This window comes from Mus caroli, unplaced genomic scaffold, assembly GCF_978045245.1.
Source record: "Mus caroli unplaced genomic scaffold, Mus_caroli_1 scaffold_19, whole genome shotgun sequence".
NCBI classification, from domain to species: domain Eukaryota; kingdom Metazoa; phylum Chordata; class Mammalia; order Rodentia; family Muridae; genus Mus; species Mus caroli.
In genome coordinates this window covers 8884462-8901633 of record NW_028227274.1, presented here as the reverse complement: position 1 = coordinate 8901633, position 17172 = coordinate 8884462, and the positions used below count along the sequence as shown (strand labels likewise).

Sequence of the window (17172 nt, the reverse complement as noted above, 5' to 3'; positions counted from 1 at the left end):
TCCAGTGCCAAGAATGGATTATATCCAGTTGAATTGTTGGACAAAGAGGAGCCATGGAAACCCCCAAACATCTCAGGCTATTTTTCAAGGCTATTGGTGGCTCCCCACAAACTGATGATAAGTACCCCTGGCTGTAAAGAAAGAAGATGATACTTATGTATATCAGCACACATGGGGAAGTTGAGAGGGTACCTTACTACAGGCTTCACTCCTACCAGCCTCTGCTCATGGTAATGGAAGGTAGTCTGCAAGCTACCATAGGAGAAAGGCAATTATCACCCAGCTACAAACCTGTGACCTTCAAGATATGCTGCCATAAATAGTGTGGGTGGAACCATCCCTGCTCTGATTGGATGTAAGGCCCTTTCATCAGATAGAACCCAGGCCCGACACTGCTGGGGTAGCCAAGAGTCTGGATAGGCCATAGGCCTAGGGAAAACCCAAATACTGATGTTGTAAGCAATAAAATGACTCTTAACTTCATTTTGCTATACTGGGCTATGTCTGGGCCTTGCTCACCCATCATCACAGAATCTTCCTCTTGCAGTAAATGGGAATTAACACAGAGACCTACAATGGACAACGTGCAGTGTGGAGAGACTTTGGAACACTCAGTCCTAAATGAGTGAGATATAGTCATCAACACTTCCCCTCAGTGATGAGAGAGATCTATGTGGAAGAGGCGGTAGAAAGACTGTAAGAACCAGAGCCAATGCATGACTCTAAGGAAAAAGCGTCTCTCAGACACTCCGGGTCTGGGATCGATGCTCATACGACCTACAGAGGCGTTGGCAGCAGGTATAGAACCTGCCCACATAGGTTCAAGCCACATGAGGTCCCAGCACTGAAAGGAGGAGGTGCACACAAAGGCTCCCACACATAATCAAGAAGCTATTTGCAATTGATAACCACTTGCAAAGGAAAAATTAGTTTTCTCTAATGGAGTCTCACTGGGTATATAAACCACATTTCAGGTAGGCCCTATACCCAGCTGTAGTTAGTCAACATAAAAAGAACTCAATGGTATTTTTGTAGATTTTTTTTTGTCTCAGATAACTTTGCTTGGACAATTTTTGTTTTATTGGTCTACTGCTTGTATATTTTGTTTTTTGTGGTTTCTTTTTTTGTTTGTTTTTCTAGATAGAAAAAGAAGGCATGGAATTGGGTGGGTGAGGAAGTGGGGAGGGTCTGGGAGGAGTTGGGGGAGGGAAAACTGTGATTAGAATATATTACATGAAAAAAATACCCCAAAATCTACTTTAGAAAGTTACTGCACTTATCACTATGATATGACTATACATCTTATTCCACATTTGATCAAAGTAACCAAAATCAAGACAAATCTTACTTGGACTTCTTTCTTTTTGCTCTTGTTTCTTCATTTTTAAAAGCACGGTTTCACTGACCAATGTACAGTCCATGTCCACTGTTTCTCCTTCTAATCGTGAGTGACTGCTATCCTAAATATTGTAAAAATCCAAAAGTTTAGCAATTATTCCTTCATAGCCTTATGTCTGCTTTTGACGACCAAAAGGGTTAAAATTTTTTACTATTTTATTTTTTGCTTTTTCAAGATAGGGTTTCTCTATGTAGCCCTGGCTTGTCCTGGAACTCATTCTGTAGACCACGCTTGCCTCAAACTCAAGAGATCTGCTTGCCTCTGTCTCGAGTGCTGGGACTAAAGGTGTGTGTCACCACCCAACAAAATGTACTATTTGAAAGTTTTAAGCCATGTTTACTTAGGAACAGAGATTTAGGTTTTCTTGACAGTAGAACATTTTAGCCTCAATACATAAACAGTTTGTGTCAGTCTGAGGAAAAGAAGAACCACGGCCACGGAAATGGAGATTTATTCACCACTCCAGTCCTTCTGGTTTTATCTACCTTCTCTAATCTGCCTTGCAGTAATAAACTTTAATGCTCAAGAAAAGTAACTTCAATAATCAAATTTGATTTTTCCACAGTTATATGCAACTTTAATAAACTATATAATTTCCTAATATGCCACAGAGTAGGAGAGTTTCACAAACTATATGGACCCTGAACACAGGACAAACACATTTCTAGTACAATCTAAAATAAGAATAAACAAACAACAACAAATCAAATAAATCCCCCTCAAACATAGCTGAAAGTAACGATACACAACTTTAATCCCAGCACTCATGAGGCAGAGGTGAGTTTTGTGAGTTCAAGGCCAGCCTGGTCTACAAAGTGAGTTCCAATACAGCCAGAGCTACATAGTGAGACCTTATCTCAAACACAGCCAGCCAGCCAGACACACGCTATAGTTTTTTAAAAGTCAACTAGGAAAAAAATTAATGTCTTGACAGCACTTTTTCTTCCTCTTTTTAAAAGGCTAATCAAGGTGGCTGGAGGGATAGCTTAGTAGTTGAAAGTACTGGCTGCTTTTGCAGAAGACCCAGGTTCAATTCCTAGCACTCATATAGTCACTCACAACAATTTGTAACTCTAATTTCAGGGGATATGACTCCAGCACCATCAGGCAAAACTTATATATATATACATATATATAAAAATAATAAATCTAAAAATAAAATCACTTGGGATATGCAACTAATTTTCTGTTATTTAAAAGGACAATATTAATGCTTTATATCAAAGGCCTTTAAAAATCAGAAAGTATTATTAATCTTTCAAAATCAGCATTGTGCTAGAAGAAAAGGTATTATTTGTTTCCTGAGAGAATGCATGCCAGCGTTAAGAAGTTACTGTCTTGAGCTATCAGGATGACTCAGTGGGTAAATGTACCCGTCAATAAGCCTGACAACCTGGGTTTGATCCCCAGGATTCAAAATGGTAGAAGATGAGGACCCGAGGGTTATGGTCTGACATCTACATGTATGATGTAACATGCACATGGTGTGCACTAATGTGTACATGCAATAAGTGAAATGTGTAAAGTATTTCAAGGAGAGCCTGATAATTCTCTAGACTAAGAAATAAATGGGCTTTAGTTCTAGTTTTTATACTTACCTTTGTATCTATTACAGTAATGTCCATTTTATACTGAGAAAGGTCTGCTCCTGGGTCTACACTCCACTGGATATTTTCAAAGGACGTATCTTGGAAAAAAGGAGGGTGGGGTAGAGAAAGAAGCACAAATTAAAAACCCATTTTTTGCTTTAAAATGTTAGGGGTCCCACAGACTAGAGAATGTACTGCTAATCACCTGTTTGATGAAGGACATCTAGGATATATAAAGAATTCCCATAGTACATACTTAAACATAAATCCCTAGGCACTGAAGAGATGGCTGAGTAGTTAAAAGCATTGGCTGCTCTTGGAGAGGATTTGGTTTTGTTTCCTAGCATCTACATGGTGGCTCATAACTGTCTATACCTTCAGTTCCAGGGACCTGACACCCACTTCTGACAATCTGGCACACACAAAGTGCAAGTATGCATACAGCCAAAACAATCATATACATAATATTTAAAAATTTTAAAAAATAAAATAAATAAATACCCCAGTTCAGAGTATGCAAAGAATCTCACCAGACAGTTCAAATGGCCAATAATTATTATGAAAAATGTGCTCAATATATGGCTAGCTATCAGAAAAATGCAAAACAAAATGATTCTGTTCACATCCACTAAGACAGCTATACTGAACGTGTTTATATGTATTGATCTGGAGAGCCTGATGTCTTCACACAATTATAGTACTATTGTGAAATGGCACAGCTGCTTTGGGAATAGGTAGTTCCTTAAAAGGTCAAACTAGGAGGTCTGAACTATGTGGTTCAGCAATTTTAGTAGTCCCAGGTCAACTGGGAAAAAGAAAAAAAAAAAAAAGACAACATCTATTCCCAGAAAAACCTGTACACAATGCTCATAGCAGCATTATTCATAGATGTTACCTATTCATAGAGGTAACATGACAGCAAACTTGTATTAACTGATGAAAACCTGACAGCACATAAGGAAATTTTATTGAGCAATAAATAGGGATGGGATACTGATATGTATGAAAGCATGGTTGGGAACTGAAAACACAATGTCAGTGCTAGAGAGAAGGCTCAGGAGGCACAGGTGCTTGCCAGGCAGGCACGATGACCTGAGCTTGAACCTTGGAACCTATGCGAAAGGACAAAGAGAGAACTACGTAAAGTTGTCCTCTGACCTACACATCACACATGCAACAATAAAGGTAAAAGAAAACATTATGTAAAGGGAAGGAAGTCAGAAGATTTCATACTGACTAGGTCTTTTCATATAAAAATAGACTAGGTCTATTCATATCCATATTTCATATGGAGATAAAATTAGACCCATGCTAACTGGAGTTATAAAGGAAGAAAAAACCTTGAAGATGATGGATTTAAGATTGTAGAGACAGACAGCTCTATAAGTATACCAAAACCACTGGACTCAACATAAGGAGACATGATTTGTATTTTCAATAAAGTAATTGTTTAAAAGTTACAATTGTAAAGTTGTTTGGATTTTAATGTATTATAGTAGAAAACACGTGACAATCGTGAACTGTAGATTAAGAACGTGAAGCAAGATGATGCTAATTGCAAGCAGACTGCAGAGTTTATGGGTAGAGTATGATCTCTAAGGTAGAGTGAAGGAAAAAAATCAAACATAAAAGCTAAGCAAAAAGTCAGGCATAACAGTGGAAAACAAACAAACAAACAAACAAACAAACAAACATTTTCACTTTGGGGCCAAAACCTGTGTAAGAACAACTAAATAATGTGCTTCAGGTGAAAAGGGAAATAAATCAATAATGAAGGAATAACTTAACTTGCTAAAGATAAGAAAGAAAGAAAGAAAGAAAGAAAGAAAGAAAGAAAGAAAGAAAGAAAGATAAGAAAGAAAGGAAGAAAGGAAGAAAGGAAGAAAGGAATCCTGCCCCTGGAGCACAGCAGTCGTGAGTGGCCAAAAGCAGGGTGATGCCCAGCTTAGGGCAAACTCTGTCTCAACAATATGGTTAGGGGCTAGGGAGGCCTCAGAAGGTAAAGACCCTAAACTTAATCAAAAAGTCCAGGCACAGTAGAGACACAAGACAAATGGATCCCTGGGGCTTGCTGGCAGGCAGCCTACAGAGAGCTCCAGGCCAATGGGAGACCACCTAAAAATAAGATGGACAGAGACTAAGTAACAACATCCCAGACATACACACCTTCATGTGTACCCGTACAGATGTGCACACGCACAGGGGTGGGGTGTGTGCATGCACATGTAATTATAAGACTTAAGTTAAAAACCTATTAATTTGTATAAGCTTACAGACAAACATTTCAATGCAAAGAAAAAGGATAGGCTATCTAAGCAGTAAAGAAAAAGTTCTAAATGATGAATTATTTTTAAACATTATGTACACTTTCGGATTATAGATGGAGCTTAGTGGCAAGGGCCCTAGCATGCATAAGGCCCTGGGTTCAATCCCTAGTATTACCTCCCTTTAAAAACAAACTAAACTCCCTCTAAAAACTAAAAAAACAACAAGCAAGCAAACAAACAAAAACCCCAACTGAATTGTTAAAATACTTTTTAAAAGCTTTTGCGAAGGAAGTAAGAAATAACTACATAAGTAAATCTACACCCATCTAAAAATGTATCAAAGAATTTAAAATGATTTTTGACAAAGCATAAGAGCAGAAACATCTAAGGTGAGATGAAACCAGTGAGAATAATGCTGCGAACACAGATATATGCAGAAAGAAATTTAAGATTCCCCCCCACCCCCCCAACCCAAATTTTTTTGTCTAAAGACTGTAAACCAATTAAAAAGAGGAGAAATCCTGTTTTTAATGCACACACCTTGGTTGCTTGGCAGAGCCTTTGTTTTAGCAACTCTACAGGGATTTAACTGAAGAACTGATGCAAGCTCACATCCTCCATGGACTGCTCTGTTCTTTACTTTTGTTGGCACAAGAGAACCAGTACCCTAAGCAGAAATAATTATTAGCACCTAAATGAAATCACAAACAATTATAATCAAAATCTCTGAACATTTAACACAAACCTTCACATCACCAAAAAGATTCTCCGTCTCCAAACTTTCCTGTGAACATGGAGGTGTTTTGAAGACAGGATTTTCTTCTTTTATCTGTAATGGTGTTTTATGGTCTGGAGAGAATTTACTAGAGGACTGGAGGATGCGCGGCTGTAAACAGTATGTCTCCGAAGCGTCTTTGGCTAGCATGCAGTCCCCACTCAAGGCTTTACGGCCTGAGGAGGAGCCCTTTGGAATGGGCTTCAAAGCCTCGTAAATAGTCGCTTGCTTAAGTTTGTTTTTAGAAGTCTCGTTTCCGTGGTTCTTCTCTTGACGCTGAGTAGCTGCAAACCGATCTGACAGGTCCAGAGGTTTATCCATCACATGGTCTCCATTCATGGAGAATTGATTCTCCATTGGGAAAGGAAGGGCATTTTCCTTATCAAAACAGGTCTGGGGGCAGTTTACTGCATGCTCACTTTCCTCCTCAGTCCTCTTCCTTTTGGATGCTTTGCCTCCCAGTGATTTCAAAGGCACCAAATATTTATCAGTAACAGTAATATTCATGTGGTCAGCACTACACTGTTCATCTACAGAGTCACTTACATTTTTATTTGTAAGTATCTGTTTACTAGAAAATGACTGGCTAATGACCTTTACTTCTGACCCAAGACTATGTTGTGTGAAAAGGGCATTATCCTCGGATTTGGATCTAACTTTCTCTGATCTAGAAACAGCAATGTTGCTAAAGGGAGCTGTCTTCAGAAGGTTTTTTTTCCCATTGTCTAAGAGAGAGGGGGAGAAACTTGTATTCAAACCCAAATGAGTTTTCACAGTAGAGGTAGCTCCAAATACTGGAGATGACACCCGAGTAGGAAATTCTTGAGGAGGTGTCTTTGAAGCAGAGTCTGAAAATCTAAATAAATAAAGAATATGTAAGATTTTGTTTTTAACTGAAAATAGGGTAAAAATTTAAAAAACAGAAAACATTTCTTGCTACAGAATAGTAAGGCATTATCCACCTATTAGAGGCAGAGGGTTAACACAAATGTAAGATGCAGTGGTTTCTTCTTATTTTGCAGAACAGAAAATGAAAGTAGAAATGAAGCCCACTGAGGACTTTTGCTATCATTAAATTTTATAAGTAATCCCAAGAAAAAAAATTCCTAAACTACAGAACTGAATGCAAGCTCTCTCAATAGAACTTGAACAAGATAATCAATCTTTGGAGTCACATTTTTGTTATCTATTTAAAGAAAAGAGGAACAGGTGAATAAAACTCAACTTGACAAGTTATTAACAGATGTACTTAAAACCAAGCAAGATATGGGAAGGAAGCATGAGAGAAGGGGCACGAACGAGACGTCAAAAGAAATCCTCTAAGCTTCAATCAATTCATACCCTAACAATGGTTTATCAACATAGGTCCTGCTAGTAAATAGTATGAGATTTGAGAAAAACAAAACAAAAACAAAAAAGGGCTAGACAGGTGGCTCAGTGGTTGAAAGCACTGGCAACCCTTGCAGAGGATTCAGGTTGAGGTCCAGTACCTACGTGGTGGCTCAGTCATTTATAACTCCAGTTCAAGGGCTTCTGACCCGTTACCTCCTGGGAATCCATGGTGCACATCCACACGCACAGGCTCACACACAGATATAATATAAAGTGGATCTTTCACACCAGTTAGTGTTTGGAGACACAATATAATGACTGTATTTAATGGGCTAAAGCACAACTGGGAGCTCTTAATGCTGCTTGATGATACAGGAAAAGAATATAGACATAGTATCTGCAGCCCTTCGGGGGAGTACAGTATTGCTGATATTCAGCCTTGTAGGGTTTATTGAGCTACACTAACAAAACAAAACAGAACAAAACAATATATGCTCAAAATTACCTTAAGCTATCTTCGTTACTTCTTCCAGATTCCATAAAAGGGTGCTTTTTGTGATCTTCTTTGAGACAGTGGTAGAGCTCATTTCCCAGAGGGCTCATGGGACCTTGGGGTTCCTTCAATAGTAAAGTATGCTTAAAGTTGATAAATGCTACAATGCAAATAAATCCCAAAAAACATATGAAGTAAAAGGAGCCAGAATGAAGAGCTATATAATCAGACAGAATGAAGTTGCATAATATTGTGAATGTATAAATAGCATTGTATTGCAGACTTTGAAGTGACTAGTTTTGTTATTTAAATTTTATCACAATAAAAATATGGAGAAGAAAGTATTAGTATTTTATACTTTATATAACTTACTACTGCATAGAAATAGTTCAATACCAAAATACGTTAAAATGAAGGGTAGAAAACACAGTAAATGTAAAAGCAAACTTTAGAGGAAATTCTCAAGACTGCATACAAGTCAACTGGGAATCATTAAAACACAAGTTTCAATAGATCTGAAATTCTGTGCCTGTAATACATTCAAGAATGATAAAGACGCCGTGAATGGACTGTAAGAAAAGTTCTTTGATAGCTTATCTGAACTTGTTAGATCTATGGCTAGTAAGGAACTAAAGACTATTAAATACACAAAATGTAATGAAAAATGAACTCAAGTTTTAGAAACTCAACAGTCAGTTTTCTAAGAAAAAAAAAAAGCAAAAAAGGACTATTTTAAATCTGTCACTTGTTTGTTTTAGTTTTGTTAGTGGTCAAACTCAGGGCCTTGCATACATCATGCAAACACTTGGCCACTCAGCCAATTAAAATCCCCAGCCCTTAAGTTGTATCAAAACAGAACTTAATCTACATTTGGGAAGCCTTGGGTTCCAATTCTCAGCACTAGAAACAGATGAAAACCCTCTAATTTTGGGCTCCAGAACCGGCTTAGTGGCTAAGCAGCCCTTGCTCCTCATATAGAGGGCTGGAGTTTGATTTCAGCACTCTTATCAGGCAGCTCACAACTGCTTCTATCTCCAGCTTCAGGGAGGTCTCAGGACTTCTTGCAGCCTTCATTGGGTATCTGATTAGTACTCATACAAACCAACAGGTAGACATACATACAAATAAAGCGAAAAACCCAAACACCAAGAACTTAAGATTGGGAACTTTAAATGTTTTATGTTATAAGATTAAGGGGAAAGAAGTAAAGAAAGAAAGTATTAAAGTAATTAAAACAATTGTACGATCAGTCTTTGACCCAACTTTTAAGGATTATGTTTAGCTGAATTGGTAGGTTCTTAAATTCAGGCAATTTTTCAAATCAAATGAAAATTTAATGGCTGTCAGAAAAACTCAAGTTCTGAATTCAATCTAAAGGATGTTTTCTTACAATAAATATGGGGAGGAAACATGAGAGAAGGGGTATGAAAGAGTTGGCAAAATAAATCCTCCAGGCTTCAATCAATTTATAGCCTAAGGATTTGTTGTTCTGACTGCATTGAAAGGATCACATAACAGTTTTGTTCTAGGCCTTTATCCAATGATGATGGGATAAAATGATTTTTTCCTGCTCATTCTCATGGAGAGCCCTGCCTCTTTAGCACATCCCACCAGCCTGTGCCATCATAACTGGCTCCTGCCTAATTGTTTAGGAATAGATCCAGGTGGACATATGAATTATTAACAATTCATATAATCATCAAACTAAGTGGCTACTTACAGATTCTTCTTGACCACTAAGTCCAAGTGTCTCTGCAACAACAGTGTCTAGATTACAACATGTCTTCTCAGTGGGGTAACTACTTGTTTCACATATTTCTAAAGTAAAAAGAAAAAACACATATAATTTTAGACAGTAGATATAAAAAAAATCACATAGAAGAAGAATCAATGCATAAAAATCACAAAATTAGGGGAAAAACCAAGGTCCCATTTTAAAGATGACAGTGGACAAATTTTAAACTGTTCAGAAGGTCTAAAATGCTTTCTTATAAATATCAATAGGTTAAGATATTTTAGCATTCAAATTGTTAAACTTTTTCATTTGTCTAAGTTTTCTACTTTTCCTTAATTTAATACAAGATTTCAGTTATATGTCTTCTCAAAGATCCTAGGCGCTATTCTAAAAGGTAAAAACAGAACTTCTGTTTTCTAAGGGGAAAACCAAACAGAATTTGCAGAAGTATGAAAAAAAAAGACATGATAAAAGTTTAAATACAGAAGGACCCTAAATCTGCGTTGGGAAATCAAGACAAAGTATGCAACTTGATGCCTAACATGATGCTTAAGGAGAAGGGAAGCTTCATCATTTAAGGGGATTGGGGGTGGAAAGTAAGGTCTTAGGTCTCTTTAAGGATTCAGATATATGGGACAAAATGGCTTTTCAGAGAACTGCATGTGATGTAATAGCTAGGAATGGAACCATGGAAGATAAAAGCAGAACATGAACCACATTTGTAAATTAGAGGTCAGGGGTTAGATTATGCTGACGAGTTCAGAATTTCTCCTGGGACCAAGGAAAAGGGACAAGAGATTTGAAATGCCAAATGTAAATACTTGAGTAAAAAGGGTAATTCTGACTCTGACAGCCTCACAGCCAAGAAGCAAATCTAACAGGCAATGAATGAAACAAAGTCCTAAAGCAGTCTTGAAGATGCTGGTGGCTAGAATTAGTACAGAGGGTACAGAGAACATGTGGATCAGTAAACTGGAGGATGTTTGACATGAGGAGCAAGAGTCTCAGATGACTCAAAGCTTAGTACTGACGTAACCAAAAGAGATGTGTAGCCTGTCATCCACTGAGACAAGATAAAGTGTGATGTAAGAGCTTCCATTTCTGACATGTTGACGAAGAAATACATGTAGGCAGAGACTCTCAACAGCAGGCAGATCTGTGGTCTGGAATTCAGGAGAAAAGTCCTGAACAGCTACAGATTTAGGGTTTATTAGCATTATGGGTAGGAGCAGAATTTGGACTCTAAGTGAGAATTTTACAGAGAGAAAGTAAAATTACTTTACTTAGCAAGCTCTGTTGCAAACACTTCTGATAACTACTTTGAAAGCTTTCTCTATAAGCAGCTCACAGCACTGAGTGGGAGCGTGGGCAGCATGTCCTCTCTCTAAACTGTCCTTCTGTCCTCTTCCTTTGTGCTCTTCTCTTTCTGTCACAGGAGCATGGTAGGAGCAGACTCCAGAGCAGGCTGGGACAGATGAGTGTTAAACAGTGATACTGACAACAAACTTCTTTGTTAACTTTGAAAAGACTGTATAACTAAGCAGCAAAAATTAAGAGGACTTTGTTTTAATGGAAGATAATATACATGTACACGCCAATAAGAAAAGTCCGGCAGAGTAGCTAGAAATATAATAAAATATAAGCAGAAAGAATAGGGATAGTAGCAAAGCCAGTTGTCTCATATGTGCAAAGGTCTGGTTCCAAACTCTAGCATGGGGTGAGAGGGCACAACAAACAAATCTATGTCTATGATTTCTGCTTTCTATGCTTGTAATTTTTTTTTATGATAGTTTCACATAATCAGTTGTACCTTTCAAGTTTTGAATCATGCTACTAGTTTAATACCTAGTGATCTCCATGAAACTAAAGTCTATGGTGGAGTCTAAGAGGCTGTTGTCTGTTCTGATCCATCAGTGCTGTTCAATACAGTGGCTCCCTCCCTCCTCCTTTTTCCTGCTGGCCATTATTGTTAGTCCTCCTTTCCCACTGGAAGCTCATTTTCTGGCTACTTAGTTCCGTTTCCTTTTAATAACCTCTAAATCACAACAGAAACAGCTGTAATACTGTCAGTGTGTACATGTATGTCTCTGTGTGTATGCAGGGGTGTATGTGTGCAGGAGCTTTAGGAAACAAAAATATCTTTCCCCTTTTTATATAAAGCACAAACAACAGAGCACACAAACAGATATACAGTGTTTCTACAGTACTAACTTTCTATGGGGGCAATAACTAGGGTAGAAAATGTATAAAATGGTTTCTGGAAAGAGATAATGAATATCTCTGAAAAAGAAGATTTAAAAAAAAAAAAATCACTGCTTAATATAACGACAGAAGTGAGCAGGCCTCGGGACCTGAACTCGTCTCTTCCACCTACACTGACTTGCTTGGCAATCTCATGGCTTTAGATAGTATGTTAGCAACCTCCACATATATCCCAGTACACGGAGTTTTCCTCTAAAGATGAACTCATACACATGCTTTCACCGCAAAACTTTAATATCTTTATCTGAACATGTTTTGAGTTTCAAGCAATACTTTCAAAGCCAAACTCCTGAATTTTAAGCTTCTCTGAGTCTCTCCCATCTGTCAAGAAGCAATTCTATTGTTCCTCTTGCCCAAATCACTTCTCCCTTCACCCACCCTGCTCTGCCATAGACTTCCATAGTGCTCCTCATACAAACCAAGCGACACTGGACTTTTCTGAGGACACGACTCCTGGACACCACCCACTCCTTTAGCCTCTGCTAAAGTGTCACTTTAGTAAGAATTTGTGCTGCCCTTGCCGGCCTGCTTTGTCTTCAGAATACCTGACTCTACCTGACAGGAATTATTTTCCTTTTTCCCATTATCAGACTGAAGGTTCCACAAGGGCAAAAACTTTCTTTGTTCAGTGCCTGACATAGCAGACCCTGAAATATTTGTTAAATCAAAGAAAAAAAAAATCACAAAAAAGTCTTTCTTACTTAAATCATCAATACTTTACATTGGATTAGATATTAACATAAATTAATACTAGGATTAACATTACTTTCTCATATTAAGCATATCTCTAAAATACTGGCTAATTCTGACTATTGGTCATTTTTGTTTACCAATAATCACAATTTTACACTTATAACTACAATATCTTACTTACTAGACAGTGGTGAGTGATTTGGATCACAAGTGTCAGCTACTAGAATTTCATGTTCCTCAGAGTTAACTGGTGCAGGAGCTGAATCCTTAGATATTTTTCTTAATTCTAAGTGGGGGGGGGGGGGAAGAGAGGATACACAGAAAATAATGATAAAAGATGCTATCAAGATTTAGTCTGATAAGTCAAAATAAACTTGCATTAATGAATAACAACCATTATTTTATAGATACAATTTGCATAATTCTTTAGTTTCACTGAGAAACAAATTCTTTAGTTCCACTGTCCTATAGGTTAGGACAGTGGGAGAGAGGAGACTGGAACAGCTTGGTTTCTATGACCTGAGTTACCTCAGTAGTGACAGCTCAGTCACTTTTCTCATCTGAGACAAAGCACTACTAAAAATGTTAAGGGCTCGTGTTTCTTTAAAACCTGTCTGGAATGAAAACTGAAATGTGCTTTACTGGAAATCTCTATTGCTTAAATACTTAGTTCAAAGACAACCAAAGGATAAGGTAAAGGAACAGAATTATACTTTAAATATAACATGAAAATTAAAAAGTTCCCGGCACTTTTTTTTTTTTTTTTGCTTTTCCAGGCAGGGTTTCTCTGTGTAGCCCTGGCTATCCTGGAACTCACTCTATAGACCAGGCTGGCATCAAACTCAAAAATCCGCCTGCCTCTGCTTCCCAAGTGCTGGCATTAAAGGTGTGCGCCACCACCTCCTGGCTAGACACTTTTAAGATAAGTAAATATGATAAAGGGATTACCACTAGTTAAGTCATTAAATCATTTAAACTATTTTACTTTCTAAGTTAGAAAAAAAGAAGGATAAAATTAAAACCAAGTTTTAAAGTCATATGCTTGTTTTCTACAATTAGCAAATAAGCATTTTTAAAAAGAATTTATTTATTTTATGTATATGAGTACACTGTAACTGTCTTCAGACACACCAGAAGAGAGCATCAGATCCCATTACAGATGGTTGTGAGCCACCATGTGGTTGCTGGGAACTGAACTCAGGACCTGTGGAAGAGCAGTCAGTGTTCTTAACCTCTGAGCCATCACTCCAACCCCAGAAATAAGCCTTTATGGATACAAATAACTACCAATAAAAATACTGCAGTTGTTTTCTGGACAGTCATATGGATGAATTTAATCATGATATAAATTATACATATAGCTATCTATCTGCATCTCAGAGACTAACACATGTTCATTTAAGATGTAGGGTCTTATATTTTAATTTTGTTTCTACTAGATAAAGGATTTAAAAACATTTCTGCTGTTCTCCACTAGGTGGTGATAAAAACACACAAAAATGAAGGAAACTGCCAACTTCACATTTTCAAATAAAGATGTAATTAATTTTTTTAGAGTTTTAATTTTTATACAATATATTCTAATCATATACTTTCTCCTCCCAGATCCTTCCTACCAGTTCAGCCTCATGTTCTCACTCTTATGTTTTTGGTTGTGAACCTAGCCTTTAATGGCTGAGCCATCTCTCCAGCTCCTGTTCTCACGCTCAAAGACTTGAACCAGGAACCTTTTTAAACTTCCAAACCAAAACAGACTACCAACAACAACAACAAAAGCACAAACACACAGCTTTTTGTTTTTGCCAACTAACTACTCCTGGGAACAAGGGCGGCCTGAAGTGTGGTTGATAAATCCGGTACCACCCACTCCAGCAGAACATTGGTTTTCCCTCTCCGAGCAGGCATCAACTGCAAACAGTTTCTTAATTAGAGTGAGACTTTGTGTCCACTTCAGTGCTGGGAGTCTGTCTGGTTTAAGCCTGTGCAGGTCTTGAGCATACTGTCACAGTCTGTGAGTTCATATGTGTCAATCCTGTTGTGTCTGGAAGAAGCTGTGTGTTTTCAGGTGTCATCTACTAAATATTTCTGCCCCCTCTTTTGCTCGCATGCCTGAGCCTCCACAGGACTGGTTTGATAAAGACATCCCATTAAGGGCTGAGTGCTTTCAAGTCTTACACTCTCTATATGCTGTCCCTGCGAGTTCTGGGGGTCTGTTTAGTTGATGTTGTTCTTCCTACCCCCTTCTCAGTCCAATGGTTGGCTGCAAACATCATCTCTTGTTAATTACCATTACTGTAAGAAGCTTCTCTGATGAGGACTGAACAATGCTCTCTGTTCTATTGGTTCTACTGTTCAATATTTCATGAGGAGTCATTCTATAGTTATGTTCCTGTAGCAGAATAATAGTAGTAAGTTGTCCCCTAGGACTATGACCTATCTAGATTCAGGTTCTTGGCCACATTAACAGCATCGGGTAGGGATTCTATCTCATGAGGTGGGCCTTAAATCCATTAAAAAAGTGGTTGGTTGCTCCTGTAACACCTGTGCCACTATTATAGCAGTATATTTTGTAGGCAAGTATCTGTCATACTTCACAAAGTTGTAGACAGGCTAAATTATCTCTCTTCTCTGTTAATATGCAAAACCTTCCAGAACCATGAACACTAGTCAGTAGGGGTGAAGTTCCTAGTTGGGCACCATCTTAAGTTCTTTATTTTCAGTGACACAGTTTGTATCTTCAGCAATAGGGCCTTACCATCAGATTATGGAGAGTAACCAACAGCCTTGTAAATAGCCAGTGATGTTTGTGAGGTGGTGGTCTTTTACTTTATATATATGGGTGTTTTGCCTGTATGTATGTCTGTCTGTATACTACGTATGTGCCTGATGTCTATGGAGACTAGGAAAGGACATTGGATATTATGGAACTGGAGTTAAAGATGGTTGTGGGATGCTATGTGTGTATTGGGAATTGAACCTGTGATCTTAATTACTAAGCAATCCCTCCACCTTGCATAGATCTACTTACTTTTTTCTTTTAAAATTGTTTTATTTATTAGATATTTTCTTCATTTACATTTCAAATGCTACCTCAAAAGTCCGCCAGACACCCCCCCCCACTCCCTTACCTACCCACTCCCACTTCTTGAACCTGGCGTTCCCCTGTACTGAGGCATATAAAGTTTGCAAGAACAAGGGGCCTCTCTTCCCAATAATGGCCAACTAGGCCATCTTCTGATACATATGCAGCTAGAGACACGAGCTCTGGAGTACTGGTTAGTTCATAATGTTGTTCCACCTATAGGGTTGCAGACCCCTTTAGCTCCTTGGGTACTTTCTCTAGCTCCTCAATTGGGGACACTGTGTTCCATCCAATAGCTGACTGTGAGCATCCACTTCTGTGTTTGCCAGGCCCCAGCATCGTCTCACAAGAGACAGCTATATTTGGGTCCTTTCAGCAAAATCTTGCTGGTGTATGCAATGGTGTCAGCGTTTGAAGGCTGATTATGGGACGGATCCCCGGGTATGGTAGTCTCTAGATGGTCCATCCTTTCATCTCAGCTCCAAACTTTGTCTCTGTAACTCCTTCCATGGGTATTTTGTTCCCAATTCTAAGAAGGGGCATAGTGTCTACACTTTGGTCTTCGTTCTTCTTAAGTTTCATGTGTTTTACAAATTGTATCTTGTATCTTGGATATTCTAAGTTTCTGGGCTAATATCCATTTATCAGTGAGTACATATCATGTGAGTTCTTTTGTGATTGGGTTACCTCACTCAGGATGATGCCCTCCAGATCCATCCATTTGCCTAGGAATTTCATAAATTCATTCTTTTTAATAGCTAAGTAGTACTCCATTGTGTAAATGTACCACATTTTCTGTATCCATTCCTCTGTTGAGGGTCATCTGGGTTCTTTCCAGCTTCTGGCTATTATAAATAAGGCTGCTATGAACATAGTGGAGCATGTGTCCTTCTTACCGGTTGGGACATCTTTTGGATCCTCGACAGCTGAGTTTTTGATTTTAGCCATTCTGACTGGTGTGAGGTGGAATCTCAGGGTTGTTTTGATTTGCATTTCCCGGATGATTAAGGATGTTGAACATTTTTTCAGGTGCTTCTCAGCCATTCGGTATTCCTCGGGTGAGAATTCGTTGTTTAGCTCTGAGCCCCATTTTTTAATGGGGTTATTTGATTTTCTGGAGTCCACCTTCTTGAGTTCTTTACATACATTGGATATTAGTCCCCTATCTGATTTAGGATAGGTAAAGATCCTTTCCGAATCTGTTGGTGGCCTTTTTGTCTTATTGACGGAGTCTTTTGCCTTGTAGAAGCTTTGCAGTTTTATGAGGTCCCATTTGTCCATTCTTTTTTTTTTTTTGTTTGTTTACTGTATATTTTATTTTTCTGAATTTCTATACATAACAGGTTTAATTGATTAGTATTTTTAAATCTTCTAACTAATTTTCTTTTTTTTTCTTTTTTTTTATTACGTATTTTCCTCAATTACATTTCCAATGCTATCCCAAAAGTCCCCCATACCACCCCCCCCCCACTTCCCTACCCACCCATTCCCATTCTTTTGGCCCTGGCATTCCCCTGTATAGGGGCATATAAAGTTTGCAAGTCC

The 17172-nt window shown here is 38.2% G+C and overlaps 1 protein-coding gene across 4 annotated transcripts in view; it reads right to left on the bottom strand.

Annotated features, from left to right (window-relative positions):
- Positions 1 to 17172, bottom strand: part of Rbbp8 (RB binding protein 8, endonuclease) — a 110418-nt gene that overhangs the window by 17456 nt on the left and 75790 nt on the right. For all 4 annotated transcript variants that reach the window (XM_029472024.2, XM_021150757.2, XM_029472027.2 and 1 more), the window contains exons 8-14: positions 12727 to 12831; positions 9576 to 9673; positions 7868 to 7980; positions 6001 to 6886; positions 5796 to 5922; positions 2998 to 3086; positions 1349 to 1460 (exon numbers count right to left, since the gene is read on the bottom strand). In XM_029472024.2, the coding sequence (XP_029327884.2) occupies positions 1349 to 1460; positions 2998 to 3086; positions 5796 to 5922; positions 6001 to 6886; positions 7868 to 7980; positions 9576 to 9673; positions 12727 to 12831 (1530 nt within the window). The remainder of the gene's footprint in view (positions 1 to 1348; positions 1461 to 2997; positions 3087 to 5795; positions 5923 to 6000; positions 6887 to 7867; positions 7981 to 9575; positions 9674 to 12726; positions 12832 to 17172) is intronic.